Consider the following 22,787-nt stretch of genomic DNA (forward strand, 5'->3'; position numbering starts at 1 on the left):
GAACTCAAATATCTGGCATAGAATGAATAAAAGTATATATATTTATCTACTGGAATACTATATAAATAAATAAATAGGAAAGAATTACAATAAAAAGGAAAGAATTATAATTATATACAGCAATATAAAAGAATATCATAAAGTTAAGTGAAAGGAGCCCAAACCAGAATAATAGTATATATATTCCAGTTATTTAAAATTTGAAAGAAAGATAAAACTAATGTATAGTGTTATGAGTAAAGATAGTTGGGCTGGGATGTAGTATCTTAAAGTGGGTATGAGAGGGCTTGTGCGGTCCTGATAATGTATGTTACTTGGTCTGGATAATGGTTACAAGAATGTGTTTATTTGTAAAAATCTGTTGTCAAATTTATGATTTGTGTGCTTTTCTGTATGTATGTTATACTAGAATAAAAAATTTAAATAAAAAACTTTCAAATTGTTCAGATTATTATCACTGAACTTATCCTTTGGCAACTCTTGCTTTTAGTTATGTTGATGGCTACCACATGTGATAATTTTTACAGACTCTTCCATTTAGACTAAAATACTTGAACTTATTTATTTTTTAAAAAGAGTTTATTTACTTATTTGCAGAGAGAGAGAGAGAGAGCACAGAAGTGGGAGCGGCAGGCAGAAGGAGAGGGAGAAGCAGGCTTTCCGCTGAGCGGGGAGCCTGATGTGGGGCTCAATCCCAGGACACTGGGATCATGACCTGAGCCCAAGGCAGACAGACGCTTAACCGACTGAGCCACCCAGGCACCCCTGAAATCCTTCAACTTGAATACTCTTATTATTTTACATAATTTACCTTCTTGCTTGCATCAAAGAACACTTTTGAAAGCCAAAAATTTAATTTTCTGCTTTCAGAAATGTTTGAGAGAGCAGAATTGAACTAAATTAAAGGAACCTGAGATAAAATTAGCCTTCCCCAGCATGATGTGGGCTCTATGGAAGAACTAGACAGAAACTACCATTAAGAAACTAGAGATTCTTTCTTAATTCCTTTCCTAATTTTGAGTGGGAGTCAACCCAATTTTCTAGAATAAAAGTGGAGTAGAACATCCGTCTGAATGTTCACCTTTTGATAGTTACTGTTGTTACTGAATGGTATCTTTGTTAAGGGAGAGTAATCAAGGTCAAAGGGAAAGGCCTGAAAAAAAGGCTGAAAAGTGGGGAGGAACAGGGTTTCAGTGAAGAAAGATATTTGCTAGAAATAAGGCAGGGCTCAAAGGGCTATTTGGCTTGGAAGTATCAGCTGGCTACAGTAATGTAATCAAGCATTCACAGGGCACAGAAAGCATACTGGTGAATAATGGAGTTTCTTCATTTTTCTGAAATTCTGTGATAACTTCTTCACATTCCTTTTCAGCCTTAGTAACTTTAAATAGCTTTAAAATGCAAAACCTCCATTGTTAAAGAGAAGCTGGCAATTGCTCCTTTTGGCTGCAAACAGCATTATAAAAACAAAGATGATCAATCCATGGAGAGGCTTGTTATAATAATTTGAAGCAAATTTACAAAGCAGATATCTATTAAAACTTCGTTTCTTAGGAGTTCCACAAGGAAGTGAATTCTATTACATTTCTGAGGGTCCTCTGCCTAATTTAGGAATAGTAAATACCAGGAAGAATAGGAATTGGAATGTCCAGAGATCAATAGTTCCAGATTTAGTCACATTAGACAAAATAAGTTTAGGAAAAGGAAGCTCATGTTGATATTATAACAGTTTTTAAAACTATCATTTTTATATATTATAAAGTTTGAACAGACTTTTAGATTAAATTTAGTTTCTTATTCGTCTTCCTTGGAAGACTACACTGTAAAATGACTAGTGGCTTCTAAAAGAAAACAAGTCACCCATCAAACCTAAAATCCCATGTGAAATACTTTGATAGAGGACAGAATTCTTTTGAGATATGACATGTCTTTGTGTATAAATAGTTATATAAGTTTCTGTGGTGGCTAATATTAATAACAGCACTTATGATAATAAACTCTTCCTCAAAAATCTTATGAAAACAGTGTCTTTTGACTTTTTGCTAAATGGTGATTAATCAGTGATTATTAATTTTTATATCAACATAGTTCTGACTTATATATCCATATTGTACTATTTACCCAGGCTTAATTCTTTTTTAAAAGTTACTTTACAAAGAAAGTAGTTCAAATTAACCAACTGTGCCTTACAAACATAAATATAAATGATACTGAGTAAGTATTGATTGAAACAAAAAGCACTTAAAAAAACTAGCATTAATTCTTACCAACTCCGGAGGTTATTGATTCTGCATCAATGTCACTAGCTCTTTTTCTTGCCACTTCAGCTAGTGCCAATTCACCCTTATCTAGTGCAAAGTAATGGATGTCCTTTGGAAATAAAGCAAAATAAAAGATTAATCCAAATGAATCTTGGTCAAGTTACAAAGAAGATTTTGAACAAAAGAGCTTCCTGTTCAGATTACAAAACAGACACGGCTAATGAATATTTTTTTGTGTTTTAATTCTCTCAGTTTTCTTTTCTAGTATAAGCAAATTTTCTTGAATTGTAGATTATAACTATACCTAATAGCATTATTTAAATAAGTTATTTTAATTCTTCAGGGAAAAAGACAAGTTTTTAAACCAAACGTTTGACATACTCAGTTTTGTCAGGAAATAAAAACATTTACTGCTATGTTCTTTGGTGAGATTTTAATATCCAAGATGACGTCTTCAAAATTCAATTGTATATCATAGCATTTTTATAAGAAATACAACTACACAAATTTGTCTCTGACATTTATGTGTCTGGCATGTACTACTTTGTTAACATTAATATTACTATTATCTTCAACTCATACAGTCGTCAACAAATAATCAGCATCTACTAAGTGTTAGGCATTGTTCTGGAATATAGAAATCAATTACAATTCCACGTCTCAAGAAGCTGTGAGCCCACTGGGGAGACAGGCCATTGTGAACAACAGTTAATTACATAATATATGATGGGTTTTATAACAGATATTTGCACACATATGTGGCAAAAGAGAAGGGACTGATCCTTGCTCTGAGTCTCGAAGGACAAATAAGAGTTACGCTAGGATGGAAAATAGAGAAAAAGTGACAGAATTAGTATCTGGTGCATATATGTATAGAAGACTGAAAAAACAGTTCTGTTAGCCAATGGTATATCTTTGAATATGGAGGGAGTCTTGGGTTGGATGTGTGGGAGAAAGCAGTATAAAATAATACTAAAGTAGGTGTAGCCACTAAAAAGGATTTTGAACTATTTTTGGTGTGTAAAAGATCGCTGGAATATTGCAATAAAAATGGAAAAAGAAGGGGCATTTGGTGGCTCAGTCAGTTAAGTGTATGACTCTTGATTTCGGCTCAGGTCATGATCTCAGGGTTATGAGATTGAGTTCCACACTGGGTCCCTGCTCAGTGGGGAGTCTGCTTGAGATCTCTCTTTCCCTCTTCCTCTCTCTCTAGAATAAATAAGTCTTTTTTAAAAATGGAAAAAGAATATGAACAACCAGTTTACAATGAAGAAATATAAATGGCTTATACTCATGAAAGATATTTCACTTTATGAATATTCAAATAAGTGCAATTGAAAAAAATATAATTTCAAATTGTTTAAGTTTTTAAAAGTTCAGAATATTTACTGGTTGCAGAGGCTTTCAGGGAAGACGGCAGAGTAGGAGGATCATAAGCTCACCTCATCCCATAAATACAACTAGATAACACCCACATCAGTGTAAATAACCCAGAAAATGACCCAAAGATTGACAGACCAAACTCTACAGGTAAATGCAGAGAAGCCACATCAAAGAGGGCAGGGAAGGTGGAGATGCTGTCACCAAGAAGGAGGGACACTGCAGATGTGGAGGGGAGAGAGAAGCAGACCCCCACATCAGGCACACCAGGCATCTGAGGCATGGGGGACATACCTGGAAGACAAATCCTCATAACATTTGACTTTGAAAACCAGAAGGGCCTAAGTTCACAAGTTCTTACAATCAGTGGGGCATTACACCTGGAACTTTAAAAATTAGTGGGCTCCATTCTGGGAGAGCAGGGAGAACAACAGGAAACTGACGTCCTGTCCTTAATCTTTTTGACTACAAACAGCCCCACTGAGATACAGCATAAAAGCAGCAGTTTGAAAAATGCCTGGGGTATATGGGAATGAGATTTATTTACTAATCTCAGAGCATATGCTGGAGGGGCAGGGATCTTTGGGAGACTTTTCCAAGAACAAAATAGCTGCTGGGCACCATTTCACTCCCCCGCCCCCCCACCCCAGCCTAAATACATGGATACCTACAGGAACCAGCACAGCACCAACATATTCCACCTAGCTTACTAACAGTCCACCCTGCCCTGGTGTGCTTCTGCAGATCCACATCCATAAACCCACCAGTCTTGTCAAGTCTTCCCAGGTGGCTCCAGGTCCTCTCCCTTAGTAGACTGGTGAAGACGATCCTGGCACCACATGCCCCACCCCTACATTCTGCTGCAGACTTTCTTCCTCCAGTATGTCCTTGGCAGGAGCCCATCCAAAGTGGTGCTACAAGACTGGCAGTGTGCCAGCAGCCCTGACAGGGGTGAGCACCACTCCAAAGTGACTCCTACCCAAGGTAGAGGGTAAGAACCCTACACTCCAATCCAACTGTGGCTCCAGAAGTGGGCTGGGAGCAGACATCAAGTCTGACTACAGGCTCCACCCACCAAAAAAAATTCAGGGGCTAACACAGGGAAAGCACCTTGCAGTTTGGTGCTACTGCATCTCTGGTAAAGGCCTGGTTTGACTCAACTCAAACCCAACACGGCCCCAGAATGGCCCATTTTCAACACAGTGATCAAAATCTGCACAAAAAAGGCAAAGAGAGCCATTGTAGATGACAGAACTAAAGGCAAATGCAGCTCAGCCACAAAGTACTGCACATGCAGTAGGAGACACCCCTAAAGTGAACTGGGGACATAGCACTGCAAGGCACTACAGGACCTCTTCTTCATAAGGCCACTACTTTCTTCTTTTGTTTTTCTTTTTTTTAAAGATTATTTACTTTAAGAGAAAGAGAGAGCACTGGGGCGGGGGGGGGGAGGCAGAAGGAGAGGGAGAGAGAGAAGCCCAAGCAGACTCCCTGCTGAGCACAGAGCCCCACATGGGGCTCAATCCCACAACCGTGCGATCACAACTTGAGCTGAAATCAAGAGCTGGTTGCCACCCAGGTGCCCCTAAGGCCACTACTTTCAAGAGCAAGAGATACAGTGGCCTTTCCTAAAACACAGAAAAAGACACAGAGAGTTAGACAAAATGAGGAGACAGAGGAATATGTCCCAAATGAAAGAACAAGACAAAATCACAGTGAGAGCTAAATGAAATGGAAACAAGTAATATACCTGATAGAGAATTTAAAGTAATGGTCATAAAGATACACTCACTAGACTTGAGAAGAGTAGAGGAACTCAGTGATACCTTCAAAAAAGAGACAGAAAACATAAAAAAGAACCAATGAGAGATGAAGAACTCAATAACTGAAATAAAAAATACACTAGATGCAATAAATAGCAGACTAGAGGAAGCAGAAGAACAGATCAGGGACCTGCAGGAGAGAGTAATAGAAAGCAATCAAACTGACTGGAGTGGGAGGGAAAAAGATAATGAAAACAGGTTAATGAAACTCAGTAACACCATGAAGCATAATAACATTTACATTGTAGGAATCCCAGAGGAGAAGAGAGAGAAAAGGGTTGAAAATTTATTTGAAGAAATAATAGCTGAAAACTCCCCAAATCTGGGGAAGGAAACAGAAATCTAGATCCAGGAGCACAGAGATTCCTGCCAAAAATTAAACCAAAGAAGTCCACACCAAAACACATAGTAATTAAAATGGCAAAAAAAGCAGCAAAATAGAATTTTAAAAGCAGCAAGAGAAAACAGTTACATTCAAGGGAAGTCCTATAAGACTATCAGTGGATTCTTCAGCAGAAACTTGTAGGCTAGAAGAGAGTGGCATGATATATTCCAAGTGCTGAAAGAAAAAATCCTGCAAACAAGAATACTCTATCCAACATAGCAATCACTCATAATAGAAGCAGAGAGAGGATTTTCCAAACAAAAATTAAAGGAATTCATCACCCTAAACCAGCCCTGTAGGAAATGTTAAAGGGGACTCTGAGTGGAAAGGAGAGAGCTTAGGCAAGAGAAAGAAAAGTAGGAAGCAGAAAGGCACGAAAATTAAATATACCTATAAAATTCAAGGGCCTCACAGAATAAAAGGATGTAAAGTAGGGCACCATATACATAAAACAGGGCTGGGAAAAGAGTAAAAACATAGTGCTTTTAGAATGGGTTCAAACTTAAGCGACCATCAACTAAACACAGACTGATATACAGATGTTATATATAAACATAATGGTAACCACAAATCAAAAACTGGTAATAAATACATAAAAAAGAAAGAGAAAAGAATTCAAGTATATCACTAAGAAAGACAGCAAACCATGAGAGAAAGGAGCAAGAGAACAAAAAACAGAGAAGAACTACAAAAACAGCCATAAAACAAGTTATAAAATGACAGTAAGTACATACCTATCAATAATTACTTTGAGTGTAAAAGGACAAAATGCTCCAATCAAAAGACGGTGATGGAATGGATAAAAAAGTAAGGCCCATTTATATGCTTCCTAGAAGGGACTCATTTCAGACCTAGAGATACATGCAGATTAAAAGTGCAGGGATGGAAAAGCACTTATCACGCAAATGGATGTGAAAAGAAAGCCAGGGTAGTAGTACTTATGCTGGACAAAGTGGGTTTTAAATTGAAGGCTGTAATAAAGGAAAAAGGACACTATATAATCATAAAGGGAACAAGCCAAAAAGAAACTATAATAATTGTAAATATTTACACACCCAATATGGCAGCTCCCAAATACATAAAGCAGCTAAAAACAAACATAAAAGAAATAATCAATAGTGATACAATAATATACTTTAACACCCCACTTACATCAATGGGTAGATCATCCACACAGAAAATAAACAAGGAAACAGTGGCTTTGAATGACACACTGGACCAGATGGATCTAACCGATGGATGTAGACCAGATCTATTCAGAACATTCCATCCTAAAATAGCAGATACACTTGTTTCAAGTGCACATAAATTACTGTCCAGAACAGGTCACAAGGTTAGGCTACAACAATTTCAACAAATTAAAAAAGACTGAAGTCATCCTATGCATTTTTTCTGACCACAGTGCTATGAAACTAGAAATCAAACACAAGAAAAAATCTGTAAAGAACACAAGCATATGGAGGTTAAATAACATGCTATCAAGCAATGAATGGGTCAACCAAACTATCAAAGAGGAAATAAAAAATTACATGGAGACAAATGAAAATGAAAATACAATGGTCCAAAATCTCTGAGATGAAGCAAAAACTCTTCTAAGAGGGAAGTTTATAGCAATACAGGCCTAACTCAAGAAGCAAGAAAAATCTCAAATAAACGACCTAAACTTACACCTAATGGAGCTAGAAAAAGAAGAAGAAACAAACCCCAAACCAGTAGAATAAAGAAAGTAATGAAGATTAGAGCAGAAATAAATGAAATAGAAACTGAAAAAACAGGACAAGGTCAATGAAACCAGGAGCTGGTTCTTTGAAAAGATCAACAAAATTGATAAGCTCTTACTCAGACTCATTAAAAAAAAAAAAAAGCGAGGGCTCAAATAAACAAAAACATAAGTGAAAGAAGAAATAATAACAACCAACACCAGAGAAATAGAAAGAAAACATGATGAAAAATTATATGCCAACAAATTGGGTAGTCTAGAAGAAATGGGTAATTTCCTAGAAACATATAATCTTCCCAAGGTCACTCAGGAACAAACAGAAAATTTGAACAGACCAATTGCCAGCAATGAAAACAGAATCCGTAATCGAAAAAACTCCCAACAAACAAAAGTCCAGGACCAGACAGCCTCACAGGTGAATTCCTTTTTTTTTTTTTAAAGATTTTATTTTATTTGACAGAGATAGAGACAGCCAGTGAGAGAGGGAACACAAGCAGGGGGAGTGGGAGAGGAAGAAGCAGGCTCCTAGCGGAGGAGCCTGATGTGGGGCTCGATCCCATAACGCCGGGATCACGCCCTGAGCCGAAGGCAGACGCTTAACCGCTGTGCCACCCAGGCACCCCCACAGGTGAATCCTACCAATCATTTAAAAAAGAGTTAATACATATTCTCTCAAACTATTCCAAAAATGGAAGAGTAAGGAAAGCTTCCAAATTCACTTATGAGATTGCCATTACCCTGATACCAAAGCCAGATAAAGATAATACAAAAAAAATAGAACTGCAGGCCAATATCTCTGGTGAACATGGATGCAAAAATACCCAACAAAATATCACAAACCAAATCCAAGAATACATTAAAAAATAATTGACCTCAATCAAGTGGAATTTATTCTTGGGATGCAAGGGTGGTTCAATATTCACAAATCAGTCAACATGATACATCACATCAAGAGAAAGGATAAAAACCACATGATCAATAGATGTGGAAAAAGGATCTGACAAAGTATAACATACATTCATGATAAAAAACATCAACAAAGTAGGTTTAGAGGGAACACAGTGCAACATAATAAAGGCCATATATAAAAAACCCATAGTTAACATCATTTTCAATGGTGAAAACCCAAGAGCGTTTCTCCTAAGATCAGGAACAAGATAAGGATGTCTACTTTCACCACTTTTTTCAACACAGTACTGGAAGTCCTAGCCACAGCAATCAAACAAGAAAAAGGAATAAAAGGCATCCAAATTAGTAAGGAAGGAGTAAAACTTGCAGTATTTGCAGATGATGTGATACTATACACAGAAAACCCTAAAGACTCTACAAAAAAAAAAAAAAAACTATTAGAAATGATAAATGAATTCAGTGAAGTCAAGGATATAAAATCAATATACGGAAATCTGATACTTTTCTATACACTAATAATGTAGTACCAGGAGGAGAAATTATGAAAAATATTCCATTTACAACTGCAGCAAAAAGAATAAAATACCTAGGAATGAACTTAACCAAGGAGGTGAAAGACTGTACCCTTAGTATAAAACACTGATGAAAGAAATTGAAGATGACACAAACTAATCGAAAGATATTTTATGCTGATGGAGTAGAAGAATCAGTATTGTTAAAATGTCCATACTACCCAAAGCAATCTACATATTTATTGCAATCCTTTTCAAAATACCAACAGCAACTTTCACAGTACTAGAACAAATAATCCTAAAATCGGTATGGAACCACAAAAGACTCTGAATAGCCAAAGCAATCTTGAAAAAGAAGAACAAAGCTGGAGGTATCACAATCCAAGATTTCAAAAGAGTTGTAGGAATCAAAACCTTATGGTACTGGCACACAAACAGATACATACATCCATGGAACAAAATATAGAGCCCAGATAAACCCATGTTTATATGGTCAATTAATCTTCAACAAAGGAGGCAAGAATACACAATTGGAAAAAGACAGTCTCTTCAACAAATGGTATTGGGAAAACTGGACAGCAACCTACAAAAGAATGAAACTGGACCACTTTCTTACACCATATATAAAAGTAAACTCAAAATGTACTAAAGACCTGAATGTGAGACCAGAAACCATAAAAATCCTAGAAGAGAGCATAGGCAGTAACTTCTCTGACAGACGTAGCAACATTTTTCTAGGTATGTCTCCTGAGGCAAGGAAAACAAAAGCAAAAATAAACCATTGGGACTACATGAAAATGAAAAGTTTCTGCACAGCAAAGGAAACACTCAACAAAACTAAAAGACAACCTAGTAGATGGGAGAAAATATTTGCAAATAACATATCTGATAAAAGGTTAGTATCCAAAATATACAAAGACCTTTTACAACTCAACACCAAAACCCACAAATAATCCAATTTAAAATGGGGCAGAAGACATGAACATGCATTTCTCCAAAGAAGACATACAGAAGGCCAACAGACACATGAAAAGATGCTCAACACCACTGATCATCAGGGAAATGCAAAAGAAAACTGCAATGACCTCACATCTGACAGAATGTCTAAAATAAAAAACATAAGAAACGACGCATGTTGGCGAGGATGTGGAGAAAAAGGAATCCTATTGCACTATTGGTGGAATACAAACTAGTTCAGCCACTGTGGAAAATAGTATGGAGGTTCCTCAAAAGAAAACAGAACTACCCTCCAGTCCAGCAATCCCACTACTGGGTATTTACCCAAAGAATGCAAAAACATGAATTCAAAGGTATACATGCACCTCTATGTTTATTGCAGCATTATTTACAATAGCTAAGACACAGAAGGAGCCCAAGTGTCCATCAATTGGTGAATGGATATAGAAGATGTGGTACATATACACAACAGAGTATTATTCAGTCATAAAAAATCTTGGGGAACCTGGGTGGATCCATCACTTAAGCATCTGCCTTAGGCTCAGGTTATGATCTCAGCTCAAGTCATGATCCCCTTTGGCTCACGTCATGAGTCCCTCATCGGGCTTCCTGCTCGGGGGGGGGGGGGACTGCTTCTCCCTTTCCCTATGCTCCTCCCCCCTACTTGTGCTCACTCTCTTGCTCACTCTCTAATAAATAAAATATTTAATTAAAAAAAATGAAATCTTGCCATTTGCAATGACATGGATGGAGCTATAGAGTATAATGGTAAGTAAAATAAATCGGAGAAAGAGAAATACCCTGTGATTTCACTCCTACGTGGAATTTAAGAAACAAAACAAAAATGAACAAAGAAAAAAAGAGACAAACCGAGAAACAGACTCTTAACTATAGAAAACAAATCGATAGTTACTAGAGTGGAGGTGTATGGGGGGATGGGTGAAATAGGTGAAGGGGATTAAGAGTATACTTGTCATGATGTGCAGCTGTAATGTACAAAATTGTTGAATCACTGTATTGTGCACCCAAAACTAATATATCACTGTATGTTAACTATACTGGAATTAAAATAAATTATGAAAAGGAATATTTACTGGTTGCAAAGTTTCAGAGAATCAGATACTTAACATTTACTGGGAATATAAAACTTTATAGAGCAGGGATCCATAAAGTATGACCTATGGGCCAGATATAGCCTGCCTTTTGTATAGTCCTCAAGTTAAAAATGGTGCCACATTTTTAAATGGTTGGAAGAATTGTGCTCACCACTCTTATTTAACTCTAAATGGCTTTGGAATTAGCTTGTGCTACAGACTTAAAAATATTTCAATCTAAAACTACAAGGCAAAATAGTACTTATATATGAAACTTAAAATATGATAAAGTAATTTCAATGATAAGTGCCATTTTTTTGACTTGCAAGTAATGTCAGGCTGTGTTATACATTTCCTGAATTGTTTAGAAATAAAGGGAGATCTCCGTTCTACACATATTCCTGCAGCAATATATTTTCTGATTTCAATACACAGCAGTGTTTTTCAATCTTGATGCAAGTGCAACAGAAATTTCCATATTCCAAAGTCTATTTATGCATCTGAGGAATTTTAATTGGAAGCAATTAATTTGTAATAAAATGACATGCTAAATGGCATTCTTTAGGTCTTTTAGTTAATAGAATTCTAAAAATGTCATCTAGTTGGTGAATATACTCAATTAAAACCATATGCCCATGGACTGATATTAATAGGTGGAAGTACCTATCTATGAGGAAAGAAATTTGCAAAAGTGAAATACATAAAATCTCATCATAGATCAGCATTAACAGATGAACATTTTGCAGATTTTTTAAAAATAAGGAACACCAACTTTTAGCCCTAATTTAAGTGAAATGTTATTCCCCCAAAAGAAAATTCCATTATTTACATTTGTAAACTTGTACTATCAAAACTACTCAATTACAGTATTTCTAATTTAATTAATAAAGATTAATGGAAGTTTGTGTTTTTTTGCTATATACAAGTACTTATATAATAACCTCAATTTTGCTTCTTGGTCTACAAGCCTATATTTAATATGTGGACCTTCTCAGGAAAAGTTTATTGTGTTTAACAATGTATCAATATTAAAAATTTGCCTATATATACTTTGGAAAATCTTAAGGAAATGATGTGACAATGTATGTCCAAAGATTGGCAATGACAGCATTACTTATAACAATGAAAAACTGGAAGCAATTTCAGTGTACATCAATTGAAATAATTATGTTTTTTTTCTTTTAATCCAAGAGCGTCATGATGCTTTCATAATGGGTCCTTATTATTCAATGAAGAAATTTATAATAATGTAAAAATATATACTACTGTATTCAGTTAGCTAATATTTTATTTAAAACTTTTGCATCTGTGTTCTTACTTACGAAAAGTCAATGACTTTACTTGGGCATAACAGACAACAAGCCCTGACTGCTATCAAGGTTATACTAGCCTTATAAAATAAGTTAGGTAGCTTTTAAAAATTCTCTCTTGTATTCCAAAATTTGTATGTGATTATTCACTGAAAATAAACAAATGATATGCAATAAATTTGAGAAGAAATTACTAATCATTACTGACCAACATAAGTGAACATCCAATTAAAATATAGACACACCACCTTATGGCTGAAAAGACTATATGTGATAAAGATCAATTCTGACCACAAATCTGTAAAATCCAGTGGAATTACAATTAAAATCATTTCAAAGGTTTTAATGGAACTTGACAAGTTAAAGTTCTTATGTCAAAGCAAATGGTCAAGAATATCAAAGACTTACTCTAACATTAAGACTATATAGCACTTTTATACAGACATACAAAGGAAAGAGAAAGATACATAACCATACAAATATGGTTTTCTTTGTGAGTTACTAACTCTAGTACTTTATGTTTAGCAGTGATGTGAGTGTTGGATGTAAGATCTGTGGCTCACAAATTATATCTGGAACATTCTGTCTTTCCTTATTATTTTTTATTTTGAAGAAAACATCAAAAAATTTTTAAATTTATTTAAGTCCAATTAGCCAACATATAGTATATCATTAGTTTTTGATGTAATGTTCAATGATTTATTAGTTGTGTATAACACCCAGTGCTCATCACATCATGTGCCCTCCTTAATGCCCATCACCCAGTTACGCATCCCCCCACCCACCTCTGCTTCTATAACCTTCAGTTTGTTTCCTAGAGTCAAGAGTCTGTCATGGTTAGTCTTTCTCTCTGATTTCTTCCCATTCAGTTTTCCCTCCCTTCCCCTATGATCCTCTGACCTATTTCTTATGTTCCACATATGATTAAAACTATATGATAATTTTATGTCCTTCTCTGATTGAGTTATTTCACTTAGCATAAATCCCTTCAGTTCCACCCATGTCGATGTAAATGGTAGGTACTTATCCCTTCTGATGACTGAGTAATATTCCATCATATATATGAACCACATCTTTTTTATCCATTCATCTGTTGAAGGACATCTCGGCTCCTTCCACAGTTTGGCCATTGTGGACATTGCTACTGTGAACATTGGGATGCAGGAGCCCCTTCTTTTCACTGCATCTGTATCTTTGGGCTAAATACCTTGTAGTGCAATTGCTGGGTCATAGGGTAGCTCTATTTTTAACTTCTTGAGGAACCTCCATACTGTTTTCCAGAGTGGCTGTACCAGCTTTCATTCCCACCAACAGTGTAAGAGGGTTCCCCTTTCTCCACATCCTCACCAACATTTGTTGTTCCCTGTCTTGTTGATTTTAGCCATTCTAACTGGTGTAAGGTGGTATCTCATTGTGGTTTTGATCTGTATTTCTCTGATGACAAGTGATGTGGTGCATTTTTCAGGTGTCTGTTGGCCATTTGTATGTCTTCTTTGGAGAAATGTCTGTAAATGTCTTCTGCCCATTTCTTGACTGGATTATTTGTTTTTTGGGTGCTGAGTTTGAGAAGTTCTTTATAGATCTTGGATACCAGCCCATTATCTGATATGTCATTTGCAAATATCTTCTCCCATTTCGTAGGTTGCCTTTTAGTTCTGTTGACTGTTTCCTTTGCAGTGCAGAAGATTTTTATCTTGATGAAGACCCAAAAGTTCATTTTTTGCTTTTGTTTCCCTTGCCTGGCCTTGACGTCTTGAAAGAAGTTGATATGGCTGAGATTGAAGAGGTTGCTGCCTGTGTTCTCCACTATTTTGATGGATTCCTGTCTCACATATAGGTCTTTCATCCATTTTGAGTTTATCTTTGTGTACGGTTTAAGAGAATAGTGCAGTTTCATTCTTCTGCATGTGGCTGTCCAATTTTCCCAACAGCATTTGTTGAAGAGACTTTTTCCACTGGATATTTTTTCCTGACTTGTTGAAGATTATTTGACCAGAGAGTTAAGCCATTTTTGGGCTCTCTATTCTGTTCCATTGATTTGTGTCTGTTTTTGTGCCAGTACCATACTGTGTTGATGATCACTGCTTTGTAATATAGCTTGAAGTCAGGCATTGTGATGCCCCCAAGCTTTGGTTTTCTTTTTCAACTTTCCTTTGGCTATTCAGGGTCTTTTCTGGTTCTGTACAAATTTGAGAATTGTTTGTTCCAGCTCTGTGAAAAATATCAGTGGTATTTTGATAGGAATTGCATTGAATGTGTACATTGCTCTGGGCAGCATAGACATTTTAACAACATTTATTCTTCCCATCCATGAGCATGGAATGTTTTTTTCATCTCCTTGTCTTCCACAATGTCTTTTATAAGGGGCGTAGAGCCAAAAGACTGTGGTCCCCCCCTTTTCAATAAACCTTCTGGGACGGTCTTCACCTTTGTGCCAAATTCTGCAGAATCTTGCCATGCGTGCCCACTGTAAACTTCCCAGAGGGAGTCCAAGGGACCCCTGTGTGTCACTGCCCTTTGTGTGCCTTGGGAATGCGGGCAGTTGCGGGCTTGTGTGTGTACCCTGCTCTGCTGCTCCCAGGCCACGGCTGGGTGTTGCCCTACTGTCCTTTCCAGGGGCCACTGCTGTCCTGAGAGCTGTTGCCTGGCCATGGGCGCAGCTTTTTCACCCCTCCTGGGGGATGGTAAATGGCCCGTGCGTTCCAGTCCTTTTCAGGGTGCTCAGACAGAAATTGGTCATCCAGCCGGCCCAGCTCAAGGTTTATGGTGATCCAAGCTGCAAGTCCCTTCCTGGGCTCACTGACCATAACCAGTTGCTCTGCTTCATGGCTTGGGCATTCTACCAGTTCAGGCATCCCTGTTCATTCTGTGTCTCCTGGGATCTTGAGACCACAATGACCCACCTACAATTCTGCCCTTTTCATCCTGAGTGCCTTTCAGAAAGGGATGTCTCTCACTACACCAGATTTCTCAGGGTTCTGGTTTTGTGTTCTGGGGTTATATCACTTTCCAGTAGCCAGCTTATGGAGGCTTCTTCCCTGCTCTGCTTATCTTCTGATATCTCATATTCACCACTCTTCACCTCCTACCTTGCAAAAAGCAGTCACTTTCCTACTTGTAGAGTTCCAGATATATTTTCTTAAGTCTCAGGCTGAATTCGTGGGTATTCAGAATAGTTTGATAGATATCCAGCTAACTTCAAGGGACCAGATGAAATGAGGTCCCCTACTCTTCCGCCATCTTGCCTCCTCCCACACATTCTTACTCATTTTTCCTTAACTCTATTTCTCCTCTTTATTTTTTAATTGTTATAAAGAATTGGAGTCATTAATTTGAAGAGAGTAAGCCTCAACAGTTCTTAAGTTGTTATTATATCTGTACCATGAAGGTTTTTGTTCCTTAATCTTTCTGTTTACAGTCTATTTACTTGCTGATATACTTGTGAGCCTCCTTGCTATTCATATATCTGAATGTAGTCTTTAGCAAAATGTAGTAGAGAATATATCCCTTTAACTCCATGCTCCTCAGTTTGACATTGTTCACAAATCTTTAGGGGCTGATGCAAGACTCTTCAGGCTCTGATGCACAACATATCTAGTATCTATATCTCTTGCCAAATGACTATCCTCTAGCTTCACTTATTTTTTAACTTATGGATAGTTTTAGTGTTTGAATTTAATTTAAATGTTGGATATATACAACTAACTGTGTTTGCATACCTCCGGGAAAGGGTCATATTCTAAATGAGTCAAAATAAAAGCCACTTGGCTTTAAATTTCATTTTCATGTCTTGTACCTGCCTAGGCCAGTTCATACATGAATACAGGATATAGAGTAAAGCTGGTTGAGACTAACTCAGGCTAAGGTACTATTAAATCATACATTAAGACATTTCAAGAGGCCACTACCAAGACTGACATGCCCTTCTACTCATTCTGAGTTCAAATTCAATTACTATTAATAAAAAAAATCATTCCATAAATAATTATGGACTATTCACTATGTGCCAGATGCAGAGGTGAATTTACCACAAAATCAAAGAAGTTTAGGCTTCATTTCCTCCCATTTGTACATAGCCTTTCCAGTACCTAATTTTGTATTTGAAATTTTAAACTCTTTTTCTTAAGAAGTACTCCTCAAATTATACAAGCTCCAAGCTCTATAAAACACTGATCCACCCCTGATGGACAACTATCAAAGTTCTCACATACTAGTGGGCTGTGTTCCCACATGCTTAGTTTAAAATCATGTGTCTGGGAGGCACAAGGAGAATGCAAGTTGTACAGCCCTTTTTTGTTTTGTTGATCTGTTTTTGGAAATGTATAAGATTAAGATGACATATAACAAGTCTAAGTGGACAACATGGATAGTAATAGATCAGAAAAGTGCCATATTGATAAATCCCAATCTTTACTGCCACCCAACCAGCATTACCTCGTTGCTGGATGGTTTTATTATTAAAGTGTAACTAACCCAGAAGCAAGTTTTCAAAAAAATACACAGAAGAATAAATCACTTAGTTTTTGTCATTCTCGGTAATAATTTTATAATTTACCATTTGCTAAACTGACTTAGATTAGTATCATCATTTAGCACTATTTAGTGAAATTGGCTTCCACTGCACAAAAGATGACAAACACTGATAGTCATTGGCCATGATCCAGGTTTAAATATTTACACATATCCTGTCTGTGTCATCTAGGATCAAAAATAAAAAACTTGCTGTTACTGGGTTCTTTTTTTTTTTTTTTAAGATTTTATTTATTTATTCGACAGGATAGAGACAGCCAGCTAGAGAGGGAACACAAGCAGGGGGAGTGGGAGAGGAAGAAGCAGGCTCATAGCGGAGGAGCCTGATGTGGGGCTCGATCCCATAACGCCGGGATCACGCCCTGAGCCGAAGGCAGACGCTTAACCACTGTGCCACCCAGGTGCCCCTGTTACTGGGTTCTTACTACCTTTCACAAATGACCTGAATGTACTATTGGAATGAATATGCAAATTTACAATAAGATGTTTAAAACTAAAAAAAATCTTGAATAGACGTTCATCTTTAAATCATACTTTGGATCAGTCATTGACAATAAACTTTTATAACATGTTGTTATAACCTTTCCTAATTTTTGTAATGTTTCTAGGGATTGATAGATTTGTATGAAATATAGAAATCCTTACCAAGATAGGCAACAGCTTATGCATATTTAAGATTACCATATTCTAGTGTTCCCCGCTGTAACATTTAACTTAGTTCAAATCAACTGATAATTAAAATTTAAAACCTAATTATAGCTTTTCAAGTTTAAGCCTTGTTAAACATTGCTTTCAGAATGTTCAAGATCATGTTGCTCTAGTATGGTGACTAACATAATATAATAAAAAATCATTATAAAAAAAAAAGATCATGTTGCTCTATTTCAATTAAAGAAAGTAAAATGTTGACATAATTCTTTTTCTGTTATTTATTTCTATTATCTATTATTTTATAATAACATTTCAGATCAGACAAATCTGATCAATAAGTTTTAAGAATCAGGAATAAAATACTGTTTCTGATAATGTGTTAATGTTTTGAAGTTCTATATTTGTAGATTTGAGGCAAATTAATTTTTAAGATAAGGAAGCATGTTAAATAACGTATCAAATAGTATATGGACAAATTTTATGTCTATGTAAATCATCTAATACAAATCAGAACAATGAATAATCACTTTAAATGTGAAAATATGTGGAAATAATATATATATATATATATATATATATTTTTTTTTTTTAACCAAATGAAGAATTACAGGGGCACATATTTTTATGTTAGAAAAGTTACTGGAAATTGTCCATTTTTGAGGTTTTCATTGAACTCATAAATAAAACCTACTTCCTTTCAGGAGTTATACTTTTGACTTGTATGAATTTTTTTCTTTGTGGCTACTGGACTATTTGAATTCATTTGTTTAGCATGTTATTTTTAGAGATTTATATTTTTGTAGAGAATTTTTCATATTTATTGCAGTAATATATATACAGACATACATACTATTATATTTCACCTTATTGCATGTCACAAATGCTATTTTTTTTTAACAAATTGAAGGTTTTGTGGTAACCCTGCATCAAGTGAGTTTATTGGCACTGTTTATCGAACAGCATTTGCTCAGTTTGCATCACTTTCATAGTTCAGTAATTCTCATGGTATTTCAAACTTTTCATTATTACTGAATTTGTTATGGTGATCTCTGATCAGTGATCTTTGATGTTACTATTATGATTGTTTTAGGCACCACGAATCATGCCCATATGAGATGGTGAACTTAACTGATAAATGTGTGTGTTCTGAGCGCTCCACTGACTGAGCATTTCCCGGTCTCTCTTCATCTCCTTGGGCCTCCCTATTTTCTGAGACACAACAATATTGAAATTAGGCTAATTAATAACCCTACAATGACCTCTAAGAGATTCAAGTAAAAGGAAGAGCTTCATTTCTCTCACTTTCAATCAAAGACTAGAAATGATTAAACTAAGTGAGGAAGGCACATCAAAAGCCAGGACAGGCTACTAGTTAGGCTTCTGTGCCAAGAAGTCAAGTTATAAATACAAAGGAAAAGTTCTTGAAGGGAATTCCAGGGAACCCATGAATAACAAGAAAGCTAAATAGCCTTATTGCTGATGTAAAGAAACTTTTAGTGTCTGGATAGAAGATCAAACTAGCCAGAACTACCCTTAAGCCAAAGCATAATTCAGAGCAAGGCCCTAACTCTCTTCAAATCTGTGAAGGCTCAGAGAGGTCAGGAAGCTGCAGAAGAAATGTGTGAAGCTAGCAGAGTTGTTTCAAGAGGTTTAAGAAGCCATCTTCATAACACAGGAGTTCAAGATGAAGCAGCAAGTGCTGATGTAGAAGCTGCAGCAAGTTATCCAGAAGATCTAGCTCAGATCATTAATGGAAGTGGCTGCACTAAACAACAGATTTTCAATGTAGATAAAACAGCTTTCTATTGGAAGCAGATGCTATCTATGACTTTCATTGCTAGAGAGAAGTCAATACCTGGCTTCAAAGCTTCAAAGGACAGGCTGAGTGTCTTGTTAGGGGACAATGCAGCGGGTAACTTTAAGTTGAAGCCAATGCTCATTTGCGATTCTGAAAATCCTAGGCCATTAAGAATTATGCTAAATCTATTCTGCCTGTGCTCTAGAAATGGAACAACAAAGCCTGGAAGGAGGGCATGTGATATAATGAGCACTGGGTGTTATATACAACTGATGAATCACTGACCTCTACCTCTGAAACTAATAATACATTATATGCTAATTAATTGAATTTAAATTTAAAAAAAGAAAACAAATTTGTTTACAACATGGTTTACTGAATATTTTAAGCCTGCTTTTGAAACCTATTGCTCCAAAAAACGATTCCCTTCAAATACTACTTCTCATTGACAGTGCATCTGGTCACCCAAGAGCTGATGGAGATGTACAATGAGATTCATGTTGTTTTCATGCCCGCTAACGTAACAGCCATTCTGTAGCCCATGGAAAAAGGAGCAATTTCATCTTTCAAGTTTTCTTATTAAAGAAGTACATTTCATAAGGCTATAGCTGCCATAGCTGCCATATACAGTGATTCCCCTGATGGATCTCAGGTAAATAAATTGAAAACCTCCTGGAATGCATTTACCATTCTAGATGCCATTAAGAACATTCATGATTCATGGAAAGAGGTCAAAACACCAAAACGAATAGGAGTTTGGAAGAAGCTGATACCATCCCTCATTGATGACTTTGAGAGACTCAAGATTTCAGTGGAGAAAGTAATGCAGATTTCGTGAAAAATAACAAAAGGACTAGAATTAGAAGTGGAGCCTGAAGATGTGACAATTGCTGCAATCTCATGGCAAAACTTGAACCAATAAGAGTTGCTCTTTATGGATGAGCAAAGAAAGTAGTTTCTTGAGATAAATTCTACTCCTGGTGAAGAGGCTGTGAAAACTGTTGAAATACAATGAAGAATTTAGAATATTACATAAACTTAGTCAATAAAGCAGCAGCAAGGTCTGAGGGGATTAACTCCAATTTTGAAAGAAGTTCTACTATGGGTAAAATGTTACTAAAGAGCATTACAGGCTACAGAGAAATCGTTTGTGAAAGGAAGAGCCCATTGATGCAGAAAACTGTACTGCTGTCTTCTTTTAAGAAACTTCCACAGCCACTCTAACTTTCGGCAACCACCACCTTGATCAATCAGCTGCCATCAACATCAAGGCAAGATCCTCCACCAGCAAAAAGATTACAACTCACTGAAAGCTCAGGTGAGGGTTAGCAATTTTAGCCATAAAATATTTTTAAATTAAGGTATGTATATTATTTTTTTAGATATAATACTATTGCATACTTAATAGACTACAATAAGGTATAAACCTAAGTTCTCAATACACCAGGAAACCAAAAAATTCATTTGACTCACTGTTTGTGGTCTGGATCTGAATCTATATTATCTCCAAGGTATGCCTGTATAATTATCATAATTTTAAAAGTCTTCTCATCTATCAATATACTGCTATGGAGTCATCTCAAGAAAAAAATCAAGTCGGCAAACAATGTATTTAGTGTGCTACTAAAACATTAAAACAGGGATTTATTTGAACATATTTAGTTAAATATATTTTCCATAAAAGATGGACAAACCATAATGACAACCTAAAGAAGAAGGAAGGAACAATGTGAAGAAAACAGAGATTGAAGTTAGACTTCACTGAATGCACCATTTTTTAAAGATCTGATTTAGAACAGTTTTTATATAAGATAAAAGAAAAATTTTAAAGTATTCATCAAATATCACAATCAAAATTAAATTAATAAGTTAGTACATCAATTTGGTGGCATTACAACATAAAAAAGTATTTTCAAGTCAGTTTAAAATACATTTTACCTCTTGTGGCATATCTCTAAAAACAAAGGAATTGGAATGAAATCCTAGAATGTATTTAATATCACACTAGTAGGAATAATATTTGTAGAAATATTCTAAAACTGTTTCCTATAAATGTATAACAGAGGTCAGTGAAGTATAGTCTGTGAACCAAATCCAACCTACAACCAGTTTTTGTTAATAAAGTTTTATTAAAATAGCCACATTCAGTCTCACCATAGGAAGATGGCAGAGAAGTAGGGGACTCTAGTTTTGTCTAGTCCCTGGAATTCAGCCAGATACTATCAAATCATTCTGAACACCTGCAAACTCAACTACAGTTCTAAGAAAACAATTGCTGCAATTCTACAAATAGAGAAGCAAACAGTTTTCACAAGGTAGGAGGTTCAGAGGAGTGAATCTGAGGTGACATTTCAGGAGCCTCTGTAAGCTGGGTACTGGAAAGTGATGTAGCAGTGGAGCACAAAATCAGAACTTTTAGGGATGCCTGGGATGCTCAGTTAGGTGGCTGTCTTCAGCTCAGGACACGATCCCAGGGTCCTGGGATCGAGTCCCATATCGGGCTCCTTGCTCAGCAGGGAGTCTGCTTCTCCCTCTGCCTGCCTCTCCCTCTGCTTGTGCTCTCTCTCTCTCTGACACACACACACACACACACACACACACACACACACACACACACACACATCAGAACTTTTAGAAATCTGATCCAGTGGGGGACATCCTTGGCTGAAAGGTGCTGAGGTGGTGAAGTGGGGCAGAATCCTAGTGTGGTCTTAGGATACCCAGGGTCACAGAAAGAACAGGGCTGTCTGAGTGTTGCAGAGGTCCCAAGTGTCAGAGCAGGGAAGCCAGCGGGAAACAGTGAGCCCAGGAGTGGGATTTCACCATGGTGTTGCCATAAACCATAAACTGTAGCACAATTGGGTGACCACTCTTCGTGCAGGGGCCCAGTAAGAGGCAGAACCGAGGGAGACACCCACCCCTGCCCTGGGAGGAGTGACATGGGCGTGTGCCACAGAAGTCTGTAAAATTTGTAGACTCAAAATGGGGTCACCTGCCTGAGACAAAAAAACTCGGTCACAGGCTGGGTGAACACAGAGTGTGGACAGAAACCAGGGAGACAGAATGACTGCCTGCTTTTTTGTGAGGGCTCAAGGAAGAGTGCAGGACACAAATTTTTAACATTGGCTGGATACTGGGGCACAGCCATTTTCAACCTCTAAAGTGGTACAGAAAGCCTTCAGGGAACAAAAGCCACACAGAGCAATCTGGAGCTGCTTACACTGAGCCTGGCCCCTGGCAAGGGGGGTGCAATTCCACTGGGGCAAAGACACTTGAGAATCAGTGCAAGAGGCCCCTCCACCAGAAGATGAGCAGGAACATGCAGCTAACACCAAGTTTACCAATCACACAGAACTATAAAACTCCAGCGCTAGGGGAAAATAGTATATAGAATTTAGGATTTTTCTCATGATTCTTTAGTCTTTCAGTTTAAATTTTTTCCTTTTAACTTTTTGTC

General features: G+C 36.7%; 1 protein-coding gene across 7 annotated transcripts in view; it reads right to left on the minus strand.

Moving 5' to 3' along the window:
• WDPCP (WD repeat containing planar cell polarity effector) overlaps nucleotides 1-22,787 on the minus strand; it is a 466,454-nt gene that overhangs the window by 136,666 nt on the left and 307,001 nt on the right. For all 7 annotated transcript variants that reach the window (XM_045788084.2, XM_045788088.2, XM_045788083.2 and 4 more), the window contains one exon: nucleotides 2,268-2,370. In XM_045788084.2, the coding sequence (XP_045644040.1) occupies nucleotides 2,268-2,370 (103 nt within the window). The remainder of the gene's footprint in view (nucleotides 1-2,267; nucleotides 2,371-22,787) is intronic.

This window comes from Ursus americanus, chromosome 7, assembly GCF_024610735.1.
Source record: "Ursus americanus isolate L20-20 chromosome 7, mUrsAme1.1.p, whole genome shotgun sequence".
Lineage (NCBI taxonomy): Eukaryota > Metazoa > Chordata > Mammalia > Carnivora > Ursidae > Ursus > Ursus americanus.